The 17,160-nt window shown below is 44.4% G+C and overlaps 1 protein-coding gene across 1 annotated transcript in view; it reads right to left on the bottom strand.

The window, feature by feature from the left end:
* The window catches only part of LOC119427178, a 23,259-nt gene extending 6,858 nt beyond the window's left edge, over positions 1–16,401 (bottom strand). The window contains exon 1 of the mRNA XM_037694762.1: positions 16,315–16,401. Coding sequence (XP_037550690.1) covers positions 16,315–16,401 — 87 coding nt within the window. The remainder of the gene's footprint in view (positions 1–16,314) is intronic.
* Positions 16,402–17,160: the final 759 nt, after the last annotated feature.

The raw sequence follows: 17,160 nt of genomic DNA, 5'->3' as shown, positions 1-17,160 counted from the left end.
TATAGATCTATCTATAGATCTATCTATAGATCTATCTATAGATCTATAGATAGATAGATAGATAGATAGATAGATAGATAGATAGATAGATAGATAGATAGATAGATAGATAGATGATAGATAGAATGTTAGATTTTGACATCTTTTCTTCCTACATGGCAAGTTGCTGTGGATGTAGAAGTGTTTCTTTTTCATTCCCTCATTTACTTACACAGCTGTGAGTTGTATGTACAAATTGTACATTGTACATACTGATAACATTTGGCAAATTGTTTCAATAAGACAGTAAGTCCTTGTGGGGAGTGTGGTGTTGAACTCAGGTCTGTCATGTGAATGTCTGGGACTCTCCCATCAGACTGAAGATGTGTTTGCTGCACGCTGGAACTCATCGACTCCTACTTACCTCACCCCGTCAGTCTTCAGGCACATGTTACTCTTCTTTTCTGATAATGTAATAGTAATAGTAATGTGTTATGTGTTATCATCGTTGTATGTTCCCATACAATGGTGAAATTGGCTCTCTGCATTTAACCCATCGCACCTGGGATACACCCAGGTGGAGCAGTAGGCAGCTTTTGAAAGCACCTGTGGAGCAATTGGGGATGAGGTGTCCTGCTCAGAGACACCACGAGATGTGCAATGACTGGGAATCGAACCTGGGACTTTCGGGTCCTGGGTTGGCTGCCTTGCCTCTACCACATCTTGCCCCCATGTATACTTGTGTTGGTGGTTTTCAAGTTGAGTGTATTACAGCCACCACCTCGTTAGGTGGAATATTTACTGGAGCTGTGTTCACAGATGGAGAGAGTGTGAATGTCTTCAACACACACACACGCATGCACCAATACACACACACACACACAGTCCACTGCAGAAGCAGTGAACGTGAAGCTGGTTAGACAAATTCCCACTAAGCAGCTTTGCTGAAGAAATCTGCTCCTACAGTGAAGTTGGAGATAGTAAATCTGACAAAACCTACTGACAAGGTGGTGGAGCTGCTCGATGCCTGACAGAGTTAAAGGCATTTGGCTGGAGCACAGAGTGGAACGAGCCCAAAGCTGGGTGAACAGGAACACGTGTGCAGTCCTAGCTGGCACACATTATCTGCACATGATTGCAAACTGCAGGAATTCTTGGAAATGATGCGGCCTGTCAGATGATGCTGTTTTCTTTATCCCGTGAGCAGAGTTCACAGACTCATCATGGCTGTTCCTGCAGGGATCACTGCAAACAAGAGACATTTGGAGAAAATTGAAATGGAAAATGTAAATACTAACAAAATTAGTTGATTTACAAAAATGTATTTTAAATGGAACATAGTAAGCCTATTAAATGTCTAAACTAAGAAATTATACAACTTTTATGAAAGTAATGTGTTTTTGGCATTAATTTTGTGCCAGCGACATCTAAATAAAGTTGGGACAGGAGCAACAAAAGGCTGTAAAGTAAAGGCTGCAAGTAGGAAACAGCTGGATGAGCATGTTGCTATTAATTAGGTTAGTTGTCAACAGGCCAGTAAGAGGACTGAATATAAAACAAGCATTTTAAGGCTGAATCTTATAGAAGTAAAGCTGGGCAGAGGTTCACCAGTTTTCAAAGAACTCTGTCTAAAATAGTGGAACAATTTCAGATTGATGATCCAAAAAAATAAGAAGACTTTAGATATCCCAGTTCATAATATTAACTAAATATTTTAAGAATCTGGAGAAATTTCTGAGTTCAAAGGAAACGACTGAAAGTCATTGTTGGATTATTGAGATCTTGGAGATCTGGACTGCTTCAAAATTAGTCAGATTCTCTTCTGGGCGCAGGAACATGTCCACAAACCACTATCTGCTAACACAGTTCACATGCCATCCACAGAAACTGGTTAAAGCTCTGTCATGCAAAGAAGAAGCCATATGTGAACTCTGCTAAAACTTTTCAAGAAATGGACTGAGGTAGAGCAGAAAATTCATCTGTTGTCAGATGAATTGAAATTTGATTTTTTTATCACCCATTCTGCATTCTTTGTACTAAAAAGGAGAGAAACCATTCAGTCTGTTATCAGCACTCAGTTGAAAACCTGCTTCTCTGATGGTACTGGGGTGCATTACTGTCTCTGGTATGAGCAGCTTACACATGTACCATGTATATGCAGACCCTTTCCAAAAAATTAGAATATCATGGAAAAGTTGTTTAACTTCCATAATTCCATTCAAAAAGTTAATCTTTAATAGATGATAGGTTCAGGGCCCACAATTTAAACAATTTAAAGTATTTATTTGTTTATTTTTCCATAAAGGCCAGATGTGGCTGAGTGGTTAGTCATCCTCCAATGCAAGAGTTGGGGGTTCGAATCCACCAGCAGTCACATGAGGAGGAATATGAACAGTGAATGTGTGCAGTTTTCAAGTTGAGTGTTTTTGGACTGGTGAACAGGAAGTGAGAGTGAACCTTCAGGTTTTTGGTGCAAGATATTCAAGTGGGTAGGAGTGACACTGTGTAGAAGAAGAGAGGTAGTTTTTGTTGCTTCACCAAAGCAGAGCAAACTGAGATCCTGGGGAGTGGAAGGAGCAATTTTATCCACCACCAGGAGCAGTGGTGGAGCCAGGGGGTGGCCAATAGTGGCCCTGGCCCCTTAGCTTAATGTTTGGCCATGCGGCAGCAATTTTTAATTTTGATGTGGAAAATCAGTTTTTTGAAATAAAATCTTTCTTATGCCTAGATATAGCCACACACCAAAATGGGAGTCTGTACCTCACTTGTTTTTCAAGTTATCATGCTCACAACATGCAAAAACAGACAAATGATATTTCCAATTCTCCTTCTTCACTCCATGACGGAGGACAATAATCATTTAATTCTAAAAACTTAAACCTTGCTTGGTCTGAAATGCTCTTAAAAGTTTTAAATCATATTTGCCTGATAGATTCCAGTTTGTAAATGTAAATAATAAATCTTTTTCATACACCAAAGTTAGTCATGGAGTTCCTCGGGGCTCAGTGGCACAATGGTAGAGCTGCTGCCTCTCAGGGAGAAGGTTTCCAGTTCAAATCCCAGTCCAGGGGCCTTTCTGCATGGAGTTTGCATGTTCTCTCCGTGCATGTGTGGGTTTTCTCCGGGTACTCCAGTTTCGTCCCACAGACCAAAAACATGCATGTTAAGCTGATTGGTAACTCTGAATTGTCTCTGTGTCTCCCTGTGATGGACTTGTGACCTGTCCAGGGTGTACCCCGCCCCTCACAAAGTGATTGCTGGACATGGGCACCAGCGACCCCCGTGACCCCAAATGGAAGACCCGGGTAAAAGAGAATGGATGGATGAACTGAATCGAATTACCAGTAAGTACTCAGAGGAGCTTGGAGCCCTGTTGTAACTGATGTTTCTCTTCCATCACATCTGGTAGTTAACATTTTTAAGACACAACTCAACAAAAAAACTACTTAAATGACTTTGAACTGTGGTATTAGATGTCTGAATGTGGTGTTGTTACTACAGAAATGTATGTGTGTATGTGTTCATACAGGATGTGTAACTGACACCCTGTCTCCTTATATTTCAGGAAGTTCATTATTCGTACTACCAAACATGAACAGAGGCATCATCGCTGAACACATGCAGTCACTTCACCTGAAACAGATTCAAAACGGTGTAGAAACCACAGATATGAACAGGCCGTGTAACAAGCAACAGGTTTCTTTCAGCATGTGTGAAAAGCTCCTTCAGAACATGTGGCAAAGAACAACAGGTCTGTAGTTGAAATCCTGAGGGACATTCTGTGGTCCCTCACCCTGTCTGCAGGCTTTATCAAAATCTAACTGTGCTCGGAGAAAATGTTATGCTGCACCTGCACACAAACATGAGGCAGTAAATGAAAATGAACTGACGCCTGTTTGGTCTGTTTCCATCAACATGCAAATCAGAGGAGACTGAAGTTGACGTGACTGAAGGCCAAACACAGACAGCTGGCTTTGCATGAATAAACAATTCCTCGGATCATTAATGCGTCTAAAAACCTTCAGTTTCAGGGTTTGACTTCTGCATTCTATAAAGGAAAAAACACAAAAAACATGAAAAACTCAGGTTTAAAGCTCAGACCTTGGCCTGAGCAATGTCCAACAGTCGAACTTGAGCTCTTGTTGACATCAGGCAGCGTTAGGCAGGAACAGGAACCACACTAAGGTGTGACACAAACTGTTGTTTGACTTTCTGGGTGGTTCTGAGGACTGAAACTTCGCAAAACCGTGCCCTGAGTCACTTTTTTACTGATTAACTAATGAACCTGTGAGATCAACAGACAGATCGGTGCAGCTTCTGCAGTAGTGTGTACTGTACTTTCTATAGAGTGCTGAGCTGCAAGGAGAAGCTCTCTGAAGGTAGAAGGTCTACATTCCTGCCCTCACCTATGTGCACAAACTCTTGGTAGTGACAGAACGAACGAGCATGTGCATATAAGCAGTCTAAATAAGTTTTCTCTGCAGGGTAGGTGAACTCTCCCTTAGAGACAGGGTTATTAGAGCGACTCAGAGTAGAGTCGCTGCTCCTCCACACTGAGGGGTCAGTGGAGGTGGTTCAGGCATCTGATAAGGATGAACGCTGGAGACCTCCAGGAAGGTGCTCCAGGGATGTTTGACTCGCAAGAGATCCCAGGGACGACCCACGACACGCTGGAGAGACTAAAGCCCCTTTGCTATTGATAAGTACAAGTCAAGTTGATCCTCATCTTCTCGGTTCTTCTCAGGTGTAGGTGATTTGCCTCTGTGCCTTGTTTCCCTGCTCTATGATCGTCAATGCAATGTGGGTGGGCATCATAACTGTAATGACTTCAGTTTCTTTAGTTTATCCCAGCAGCACGGTGGCGCAACTGGTAGAGCTGCTGCCTCTCAGCGAGCAGGTCCCTGGTTCAAACCCCGGTCCAGGGGCCTTTCTGGGTGGAGTTTGCATGTTCTCTCCGTGCATGCGTGGGTTTTCTCCGGGTACTCCGGTTTCCTCCCACAGTCCAAAAACATGCATGTTAGGCTGATTGGTAACTCTAAATTGTCCCTAGGTGTGAGTGAGAGAGTGAATGTTTGTTTGTCTCGTTTGTCTCTATGTGGCCCTGTGATGGACCTGCGACCCGTCCAGGGTGTACCCCGCCCCTCGCACAGTGATTGCTGGACATGGGCACCAGCGACCCCCGTGACCCAAAATGGAATAAGCGGGCAAAGAAAATGGATGGATGGATGGATGGATAGTTTATCCCAGTACTGTGGTGTGGCCATGCTGCACCATCATCACCCATGTCTCGATGTACTATATATTTGTTTGTTTCTTGCGTCGTTCAGCTGAATCTTCTGATCTGCCAATAAAGGCAGAAAGGTCTGGACCTTGTCAATGGTCCACAGCACCACTTTTGGAGTTTCCATACTGAACAAGAAACTGGGATACTTGAAACAACAATCTAAGTGGGTGGCTCATCCAGTGACGTAGCTCTGCTGGCCAATCAACGGTTGCTGCCTGCTTATGTCAAAATCGTCAGCTCAGAGCAGTTTGCTTGGAACCACAAACAAGATGATCCCATCAACTGGGCTGAGTGGAAGTGGGTACTGGCAGTGGGAAGGCTCTTAACTAGTGCAGTGCGGAACAGAGCAGCCGTGTTGAGACAGTGGAAAAACACTATTTGTCTCTCAGCTGGCATGAGAACACTTTGAAATCCCCCCAAAAGAGCTGGAAGTGGTGGCTGTGAAAAGAAATGTCTGGACCTACCTAATAAAACTGCCGCCCCCAAGACCTGACTCTGGAACAAGAGGAACCCAATGGATGGATGGATAATGAATTAATCCAACAGGTTAAAATTGCAGAATGAATCATTTCCAGGTTTCCCTGGACAGGTCTCCAGTCCATCACAGGGACACAAATACTTTTTATAACAAAGCGCTATGATAAAACCTACTGGTATCTTGTATCCTGTCTGAAAAAGCACCACTACCCAGAATGCATTGCATTGTGATTAGGCCTGTCACAATAAACAATAAATCAATTAATCACATGATAAATGAAAATGATTGACCTCATTTTCATTTATCAGCTTATCATTTCTTTGTGTCTCTCTCTTTCTACTGAAGACACTGGATGACGAAAGGTTCAAATCCGGTGCTCTTCACTGACCCCTCCCTTTCTCTTTTCTCTCTTTTCTCTTTAAAAGCCGTTTTAACCATCCAAAATCGTGTTTTTGGAGCGCTAAAAGCAGCTAAGCTAAGAAGCTAAGCTAACAGGCCGACCTGGGGAATAAACCTCTGTCTTGCTGAAGCTCCACAATTCACGGTTGAAATCCATGCCTTTGTGTAAAAAGTTGTTTTTCTCTGCAAAAAGAAGCTGAGAACTTGTTTACTGATTTGTTTTTTAATTAAAAGCTTTGTTGTGACAAATGCTATGCTAAAAAGCTCAAACCACACTAAGCGTCTGCCATTTTTGAGAACTGAAAAAAGGAAGGAGAGACAGTCCATGTCACATCAAGGGGCCTCCCTCCCATTTTTCTTAGACACGCTGCTCACTCCCTCACTATCCATCCTTTGGTTCAAACAGTCTTATACTGCCATCCAGTGGTCAAAAAAGGTACTAGACACAAAAATTAGCCAACATTTCTTCTTAAATTTGACAATAATTACTTATTATTATAAAATTATAAACTATGTTATCATTTATAACAATAATTTGTAACACAATTAATCGCCCAGCAAAATTTGTTATCATGCCAGGCCTAACTGTGATGTCCCTGCCCATTCTGTTTTAGCACTCTTTGGTTTTCATTTTTCCTGGTCCAGTTTTAGTGTCACAAATCACGTCCTTTAGATTATATTTTCTATCACCCTGATCACCTTTTAAAGTTTGCAATAGATCTATCCTGTAAGTTTCATTTATTCTCTCCGCTCCTGTAGTGTTTATTTATACATGTGCGTTTTAGGTTGTCTTCTTCGCATGCTGGTAGAGGGCGATGTCACGGTTTGTTTAGCTTTGTCTTCACAGCAGCCAGTAGCAGCTGATTAGAGCTCAACTGGCTGCACCTGTCACTCTCACCCTATATAAGCTTCACTCTTTCTCCTCTTTGGTGCCCGGTAGTTGAAAACAGTTCTCTGCAAGTAGATACCTCACATTCAAGATCCTGTTTTGTTTCCCTCTAGTCATAGTGTTTCCCTGTCGTAGTTTACCTGTCCTCCTTGTTCCTGTCCCGCTCCTGGTTTCTGTCCTCACCTCTCGGCTCGACCTCCCGGCTCCTGGACCCACGACACCTGGACATCGTCTCTCGCTTGACCCCTTGGATTATTAAGCCTTCTGTCTACGTTTCTGACCTTCGCCTGCATGACTACGCCTCTTTGTCTACTCCTCCGGTCCCTTCAGTCATCTTCTATTTGGTTTTGGACCCTGGCTCGTTGGACCACGACTCTGCGCCTGACGGACTCATCACCTGCCTGTCGCTGTGGCCGGCTGCAGTCCCTCACCAGACTCAGCTCCTCCAGCAGCGATTGGGATCAATTTAGACTTCTTCAGTCTCCAGAACCCCCAAGATCATCTGAGACGGTTAGTGGTCCTCCTTACTTGACTTTTCTGCTCCCCATTGTCTCCTGCACGACCACTAACCGATCTCTGTCTCATAGACTTGTCCCTGATCCAGAACCTGTACCCAAACCAGAACCGGCCCAATCTGCAATATTTCACCTAGAAAATAAATAAATCATTTTATTTTTACTTTTTGTGGTGATTTTGGTCCAAACATAAGGGGGTTCGTTACATTTAGATATAATCCATCCATCCTCTTTACCCGCTTCTTCCTTTTCGGGTCACAGGGGTCATTGGTGCCCATATCCATCAGTTACTGTGTGAGAGGCAGGAGACACACTGGACAGGTCTCCAGTCCAACACAGGAACACATGGAGACAAACAACCATTCTCTCTCTCTCTCTCTCTCTCTCTCTCTCACCTCTCTCTCTCTCTCTCTCTCTCTCTCTCTCACCTAGGGACAATTTAGAGTTACCAATCAGCCTAACATGCATGTTTTTGGTCTGTGGAAGGAAACCGGAGTACCTGGAGTAAACCCATGCATGAACAGCGGGAACATGCAAACTACACCCAGAAAGGCCCTCAGACCAGGACTTGAACCAGGGTAACCTGCTCACTGAGAGGCAACAGCTCTGCCACCTGAGCCACCGTGCTGCCTGATGGGTAACAGAACCAGTGAATTATTTGTAAAACCAAAGCAGGGTTGAATTTGAACAAAAAACACATCTGTATGTTTGGTCCTGGTCTACTGAGAAAATGCTGAATGCAGAAAAAACTGACATGCCACACAAAAACACAATAAATAAAAACATCCACAACAGCTCAACAAGAGGGGGAAATGGCTTTAGTGGTTAAAAACAACTGAAAACAAGACAAAACAGGACAGAAAATTAAAAGGGGCAAAAACTGTAAATAGTGTCCAAATGAGCAGAAAATCTCAAACTTGAACAAAATGGCAAATCACAGACTCTAGCATGTTTAAACTGAACAAAAACTACTTTAAAGAGCAAGAAGGACACAAAACAAACAAGAATAAAACAAACTCACAACTGAATGTTCAAGTAATGTTCAGTCAGTGCTGCTGGCCTCATTAATGATCACTTACTAAAAACTTTTCAGATTTATTCATGTTCATATGAAATAGTTTTTTACTAAGAGTTTCTGTGGGGTGCTGCATCAATGCAAAACAAACAGTTTCTGTATCTTTAAATGTGATTTTTTTTTTTGTGTGGTTTTTTTTTTTTTTTTTTTTGTAAATAAATGAAAGTCCCACATTTTGTGATTGGACTGTCATACATTACAGATGTTACTTTAGCAGCTGGAACTTGGTCAATAATTTTGTTTAAACATTGATTTCAAATTATAAAATTTATTTTTGATTCTTCTCTGTAAGAAATGTCAAAACCACAAGTTTGAAAGGATGAATAAACGGTAAACATACAGTACAGTGGTGCTTTAAAGTTTGTAAACTCTTTATAATTTTCTATATTTCTGCATAAACATGATCTAAAACATCAGATTTTCACACAAGTCCTAAAAGTAGATAAAGAGAATCCAGTTAAACAAATAAGACAAAATATTATACTTTGTCATTTATTTATTGAGGAAAATTATCCAATATTACATATTTGAGTGGTAAAAATATGTAAACCTTTGCTTTCGGTATCAAGTGTGACCCCCCCCCCCCCCCCACCCCAGTGAGAAGTGTCTTTCTCGTTCAACCCTGCCATGAACCATTGTTGTTCAGAGTTCTCCTGATGGTGGACTCATGAACATCAACATCAATGTGAGAGACCTTCAGTTGTTAGAAGTTACCCTGGGGTCCTTTGTGACCTCGCCCACTATTCCACACCTTGTTCTTGGAGTGATCTTTGTTGGTCCACAACTCCTGGGGAGGGAACAATGGTCTTGAATTTCCTTCATGTGTACACAATCTGTCTGACTGTGGTTTGGTGGAGTCCAAACTCTTTACAGATTTTTGTAACCTTTTCCAGCCTGATGACCATCAACAACTCATTTTCTGAGCTCCTCAGAAATCTCTTTTGTCATGATCCACTTCCACAAACATGTTGTGAAGATCAGACTCTGATAGATCCTGTTCTTTAAATCAAACAGGGTGTCCACTCACACCTGATCATCATCCATTGATTGAAAATACCTGACTCTAATTTCACCTTCAAATTAACTGATAATCCTAGAGGTTCACATACTTTTACCACTCACAGATATGTAATATTGGACCATTTTCCTCAATAAATAAATGACCAAGTATAATATTTTTGTCTCCTTTGTTTAACTGTGTTCTTTTTATCTACTTTTAGGACTTGTGTGAAAATCTGATGTTTTAGGTCATATATGCAGAAATATAGAAAACTCCAAAGGGTTAACAAACTTTCAAGCACCACTGTACACAAAAGTAGAAAAACAAGAAGCTGAAAAACACGATCAAGACAATTTACAAATTGGCTCTAAATACTGTACACTTAAAAACAGTTAACCAGTTTTCAGTGCTAGTTAATCTCAAACATCACAGTCAGCTAGTTCTCATTGCCTCTCAACTAAATAAGAAAAAGTAAAAGTGAGCAGACAAACCTGTGAGTTCAGCTTCAGTTGCAGTCTGACAGGAGCAGTTCCTGCTCAGCGTTTACTGACTGACACGCTTACACATAAGGAGAGGTGATATACACACACACTGTAAAACAAACACAGCAGACGCACCCCCCAAACACACACACAGTTTGTCTTTCTATCTTTACAGGGACTTTGCATTGACTTCCATTCATTTTTCATTCATTTGTACAGGTCCTTCTAAAAAAATTAGCATATTGTGATAAAGGTCATTATTTTCCATAATGTAATGATAAAAATGAAACTTTCACGTATTTCAGATTCATTGCACAACAACTGAAATATATCAGGTCTTTCATTGTTTTAATACTGATGATTATGGCATACAGCTCATGAAAACCCAAAATGCCTGTCCCAAAAAAATTGCATATCATGAAAAGGTTCTCTAAACAAGCTATTAACCTAACCACCTGAATCAACGACGTAACTCTAAACACCTGCAAAAGATTCCTGAGGCTTTTAAAAACTCCCAGCCTTGTTCATTACTCAAAACCGCAATCATGGGTAAGACTGCCGACCTGACTGCTGTCCAGAAGGCCATCATTGACACCCTCAAGCAAGAGGGTAAGACACAGAAAGAAATTGCTGAACTAATAGGCTGTTTCCAGAGTGCTGTATCAAGGCACCTCAGTGGGAAGTCTGTGGGAAGGGAAAAGTGTGGCAGAAAACGCTGCACAACGAGAAGAGGTGACCGGATCCTGAGGAGGATTGTGGAGAAGGGCCGATTCCAGACCTTGGGGGACCTGCGGAAGCAGTGGACTGAGTCTGGAGTAGAAACATCCAGAGCCACCGTGCACAGGCGTGTGCAGGAAATGAGCTACAGGTGCTGCATTCCCCAGGTCAAGCCACTTTTGAACAAGAGACTGCGTCAGAAGCATCTCACCTGGGACTGCTGCTGAGTGGTCCAAAGTTATGTTCTCTGATTACAGTAAATTTTGCATTTCCTTTGGAAATCAAGGTCCCAGAGTCTGGAGGAAGAGAGGAGACACAGAATTAACATTGCTTGAGGTCCAGTGTCAAGTTTCCACAGGCACTGGGGTGTCATGTCATCTGCTGGTGTTAGTCCACTGTGTTTTATCAAGGGCAGGGTCAATGCAGCTAGCTATCAGGAGATTTTGGAGCACTTCATGCTGAAAAGCTTTATGGAGATGAAGATTTCATTTTTCAGCACGACCTGGCCTGCTCACAGTGCCAAAACCACTGGTAAATGGTTTACTGACCACGGTATTACTGTGCTCAATTGGCCTGCCAACTCTCCTGAACCCCATAGAGAACCTGTGGGATATTGTGAAGAGAAAGTTGAGAGACGCAAGACCCAACACGCTGGATGAGCTTAAGGCCGCTACTGAAGCATCCTGGGCCTCCATAACACCTCAGCAGTGCCACAGGCTGATTGCCTCCATGCCACGCCGCATTGAAGCAGTCATTCATGCAAAAGGATTCCCGACCAAGTATTGAGTGCATAACTGAACATGATTATTTGAAGATGGGCGTTTTTTGTATTAAAAACACTTGTCTTTCATTGGTGGGATGAACTATGCTAATTTTTTTGGGACAGGCATTTTGTGTTTTCATGAGCTGTATGCCATAATCATCAGTATTAAAACAATTAAATACCTGAAATATTTCAGTTGGTGTGCAATGAATCTGAAATATATGAAACTTTCATTTTTATCATTACATTATGGAAAATAATGACCTTTATCACAATATGCTAATTTTTTGAGAAGGACCTGTATAGCCTAACCTATTTGCCCTTGTGGATTCAGGTGCAGAGCAGAATATTATAAGCAAAAGTTTAATGGAACAAATAGAATTACCTGCAGGACCTAACTCAACCTCTCATTGTTGCTGCACTCACAGGTCAATCTATCACCTCCATAACCCAAAGGGCCAACCACCTCCATCTGGTTATTTCTGGGAACCACCATAAGAAGGGTGAGCTCTTTGTTTTTAAAGCTGCTAAACCTCAGTTTATTATAGGTTCTATTTCGTATAGGCTTCGCCCTTTAAGGCTGTCGCTTAGTGGGTTTATCCCGATATGCAAAGCATCACACTGAAAAATTTAGTCCACGCCCACCCCACCCGGTCCGTATAAATTACGTTAAGAGCGGGAAATCAGCTCCCATTTTTTCTTCAGCAAGCTAATAGCACTGTCAGAAGAACGAAGAAGGAAAGTTGTGTAGATGACCAACCTTTGTTAAGAATGCTTGGCCCGGCAGTCGACCTCCGGTCGTCCGGTGAGTTCTCCTCCCCAAGGAGAAGCTGATGAGCAGTCTTGTTTCAAGGTAAGCGCCGATGAATTTTTCTCAGTGACAGGCTGCTACACGCTGGACAATGCCATCTTGTAATTTTCCTCTTATCGCCGACCCTCGGAGCGAATCGGATGGTTCCTCCGGGACAGGCGGCACTCAGCTGCAGCCCCCCGCTGCTCATTCCCTCCTGGAGAGCGTCGTGTCGGTGGAGGGGGGCTGAGTGAATGCTCACCCCATCCCACCTCGTTTCGCATTGGCGATCACACTGCTCACGGCTGACGGCACCCTCAGGGGTTGCCCGGTGTAACCCAGGAGGTGGCTGACATGAAGGGACCTTTTTTACGTCCCACGCCTTTCCCACCAGTTCGGATGATCTGGCGGGAAGGTTGTTCCTACCAGGTTCCATTCCAGCTCACCGTCTTGATCCATATGGCCTCGTTTTCTTAACAGGATGTCCTACGAGCGAGGCCACAGACGGTTTTTTCCTAGTAGATTGGGGGGGCGGTCTCCACAGTCCGCACCCATCTCCAAAGCAGGGGTTCACCGAGCGGAACGTCCCTCAGTGCCCCCTGGAGCCAAGCCTGATGGAGGCTTCATTGGAGCAAGATGTCGAGGTGGACCAGCATCCCATGCCTCCGGTTAGTGTAACCGAGACGGTGACACCGCTCTCCAACTGAGCTCACCACCACACGGCCGCAGCGAACAACACGTTACGCTGTTGGCGTACACGTTCAGAGGCGGGAAGAGACGGTGGGCCCCTCTGACCTTCAGCTCGCTCCGCTCTTGTAGCAGCTGCTTGCTAACGATGCTGCCGGCCCCTGCAGTACACTCGGTCTACAGGGCAGCTGACGTCATCCCCAACCGGTGCTCCTCTTTTGCGGTCTGCCGCCCCGCATTGCAGCCGGAGAACGAGGTCCCAGAGGCTCTTCTGGCTCATCGCTCCACCTTCCTCTCAGGAGAGCTGCAGGAGCTTGTTGGAGGTCCTCTTTTCATCAGCGAGAGATCATTTCAAGATGCTCCACGGCTGTACAACACCTCCCCAGCTCTGCTATGCCAGCCCCTCCCGTCAGACGTCCCCGGCATCCGGAAGTTCATTTTTTTCCCGGACTTTGCTAACAGGGGGCCCTCTAGGACAACAAACAGAGCTCAAGGGAGGATAACCAGGTGTCGGTTTGCTGGAGGTGTGTTGATGACACGATGTGAAACAAACATCATTTTATGATGAAGTGTCTTTTAGCCAGGCTGTCAGCATGGATTATCTGACAAGCGGCCCCATCACACACACTCAGCAAGAATGAGCCTTTTTAAGGTTGTTTTCATTCACTGTCGGCGGTGCCAATACGCGCTCCCACGTCACGAAAGCGCGCACGCAGCTCTCAGCGCCCGCCGTTCACGTCAACGGTAACGTGAGACCAGTAACGTATCTCGCTCTCGGCAGGAGCAACATGCGTTTTTCATCGCAGTGGTGTCAAACGCGCACTCCCGCAGTGTCAGCAGTTTCACAAGCCTCACAGCGGCTCTGCTCCTTCATCTTCGAAGAAGGTTTTCTGAATTAATACTGCAGCTCGTGGAATCACTCAAAAGTTCATGTGATTCGCAGCCAAGAATGAACGTGTTTCTGCAGACCGAGCCAGTGGTAAACTCGCCCCACCGATGCCGCGCGTTGCTTCCTGACCGCACCAGTGTCAACGCGCGCTCCCGCGGCAATCCTGGCTTAAGGCGTTGCATGAATGAGGGCGCGCACACACGACTCTTCAGGGCATGTCGGCTCATATGTGCACCCGATCCCCAAACGTTTACACGAATCAGCTGCACGCAACGTGAGCACAACACAGATGAGCTGTGTCCCGCAGCAAACGCACAACGATTTGCATGCTCGGGGGCGCGCGTGTTTTCTTTCTCACTCAGCGCACACCAGCTCACATCAGCATGCATGTGAGTTTCACAGCATAAATGCGTGCCCGCTTTATAACTTACAAACAAGTGGCAATGAGCGCACGCTCCAGACGGATGGGCGAACCGTTTTCATCCGGGGATTCACGCTGCAGTACAGCTCAAACCCCAGTGTGGAGGAACTCTGTGACGTTTTCTGTCATTTCTGAACAGATCTCGTCCCCTCTCGCAGAAGTTCAGGAAATTCTGTTTTAAATGTAATTTCTAGAGTCTCAGAAGGAGAGGAAAACGCAAGGTCCCTCTTTCATCACTTCCTGGTCCCAACGAACTGGAAAGATGAGATTTATTCTAGATTTGTCAATTTTTTGAACTGTGAGAAACAACACTCCATTATGCGCCCGAGCCGCTCTAATTCTGCTTTATCTGGACACCTGCTGCTGCTGAGCAGTCGGTACAGACAGGTGGCAGCAGTGCAACTCACGTGAACCGGTTGAGTGATATCAGCTGTTTTCCGTCAGCAGACCTACGTCACACATGTCAGTTTTCACAGAGGCACACACATTTAACAAGCTGTGGGGGCGCTGTGGTTCTCCACACAGCAGCTCATTTAAATGTTTTTGGAGTGTCGCACGGGTTCTTTGAATGTGACTCAACACTGACCTTGAACTGCAGAATCATCAGGGTTTTTGATTCACACAGACAGCAGTAACTGTTGCATACATACTGGCAGGAGATGTATGCGCTCAACCCATGTGCCACATTGTGAGACAGATGCTGTGTGGGGCACACCCAATCTGCTCTCCATTGGAGTAGGGTACATCTCATGTATTCCGAACAAGGGGCGGATGTGATGTCCAAAGACGGTCCTTTGCGGCACGGGGACCTGGGACCTTCCACCCAGAGCTATGGCTCAGACACGGCAGAAATCCTGCCAGCGCCTGTGGACATGTAGCAACACAAGAGAATGCTCAATGTCAACTATAATTATCGTGGAGCCACGGGACGATCCACCGCTGGGGTGGACGTGCCTGCTCACAGCTTGTGGTCGTAATGCTTTTTCACCTTCCTCTCTCCCTCTGGTATCACGGTTTTCTGAACCGAGCTCAGGAGGAGGGACTGGCAGCTCCTCTGCCCCAAGTGCGTGAACGCATCATGGTTCCCAGGCCTACGACACTTGTTATCAGGGCGCTCGTGGAACCTGCCGTTGAGGGAGGACGCTCTCCTCCAGGCGGGAGGAATAATCAGGAGTTAATCAGATTGGGCCAGCACCTGTGGTCTGGCTGCTGTGCGGATCTTTTTGAGAGGATGGATCTCTCTCAAGATGTAGTGCGTACGATTCAGGATTCACGTGCTGCAACCACCACAGCACTGTTCACATCAAGTGGTCAGTTTTTTCAGCACTGTGGTACAGAGAAAGGCGTAGAGGCCACTTCATGTCCACTGTACGACATGCTGTCCTTTTCTGCAGCAGTCGATGGACAGAAATCTGGTGTCCAGCACGATTATTGTATGCTGCAGCCATGTTTTCTTCTTGTCTCAATGTTGTCGTAGACAGAACAACCTTTAATCATCCTCTGACGGAGCATTTTGACTCAGATTGAAATAGCAGCTGTGGGCCTGTTTGTGACACGAGAAACGCTCAGTGTCAATTATGGTTTTCTCTGAGCCCACGAGACCAACCACCGCTGGGGGTGGATGTGTTTGCCCACAGCCCATGGCCCAAAATGTTTCTGTACGCGTTTTCCTCCACCTCCTCTGATTTTACGGTTCTTGAACCGAGTTCAGGAGGAGGGATTGACAGCTCTCCTGGTGGCCCCCGAACGTGTGAGTGCACCAAGGTTCCCAGTCCTACAATACCTGCTGTCGGGGTGTCCGTGGAAACTGGTGCTGGTTTCTTGAGTTACTAACTTGTGTTTTATTTCTTGTGTTTTCTCAAGTTCAGACCTGTTTTAGTTTTACTCCATATGAAAACTCACATTCCTTTGAGTCTCCTTGTGATTACCTCTTGTGAAGGACTTACCTCCTGAGCCTCCAGAATCACCTTTGACCATTTGACACTGGATAAGTTCTCCTGGTTTCTGTACTGCCACTCTCCCACAAACCGCATTCCTGTATCACCACTCACCTGGGATCTCTCCACCCTCCTCTCCAAGCTGTTCTCTGCTTCAAGAACTAAAAAGATAAAATGTTATCATTGAAGGCCTTTTTTTCTGACAGATACCTTATGTCACTTCTTCTTTCAGACAATCTTCCTGTGTAAATACCACTCCTCTAACAATAAATGATACTTAACTTTTTATCTGTGTGTTGGACACTCTGTCAATTTACCTATTCTGGGGTTAAAACTAATCTGAATGAGAAATTGTTAATGATTTACTAGAATGTGTATATAAACTAAAATCTATATAAAAAATGTAATAATTAGTTGTATATATCAAAGACCCAGATCAAGTACTGAACTGTTCAAGGACTGGATTTAGGAAAAGTTGTCTCAAAAAGGAAACAAAACCTTTTTCAACTGTGGAGATTTCATCAATGGTCTGCTTAATCCAAATTATCATAAAATTACAGAGTATTTCATTAATATCCAAATATTACCAAACTAACTAGAATAACCTACTCTGCCAATCTTATTGACAACATATTTACAAATGACATCACACAATATAAGTGGATTAATCATCAGTGATGTCAGTGCCTGCATTTATAATATATGACCAAAGTTGGACCAAAGGAGTCAGCCTCCCACCATCACAGACATCTATACCTTCAGATGCAGGAAGAGGGTCACCTGCATCATGAAGGACCCCACTCACCCAGCACACTCACCTTTTGCCCCACGTCCTTCAGGCAGGAGGTTGAGGAG

Source organism: Nematolebias whitei, chromosome 2, assembly GCF_014905685.2.
Source record: "Nematolebias whitei isolate Nwh7 chromosome 2, NemWhi1, whole genome shotgun sequence".
Classification (NCBI taxonomy): Eukaryota; Metazoa; Chordata; class Actinopteri; order Cyprinodontiformes; family Rivulidae; genus Nematolebias; species Nematolebias whitei.
The sequence above is the reverse complement of the archived record's forward strand: the minus strand, read 5'-3'. Positions and strand labels throughout refer to the sequence as shown.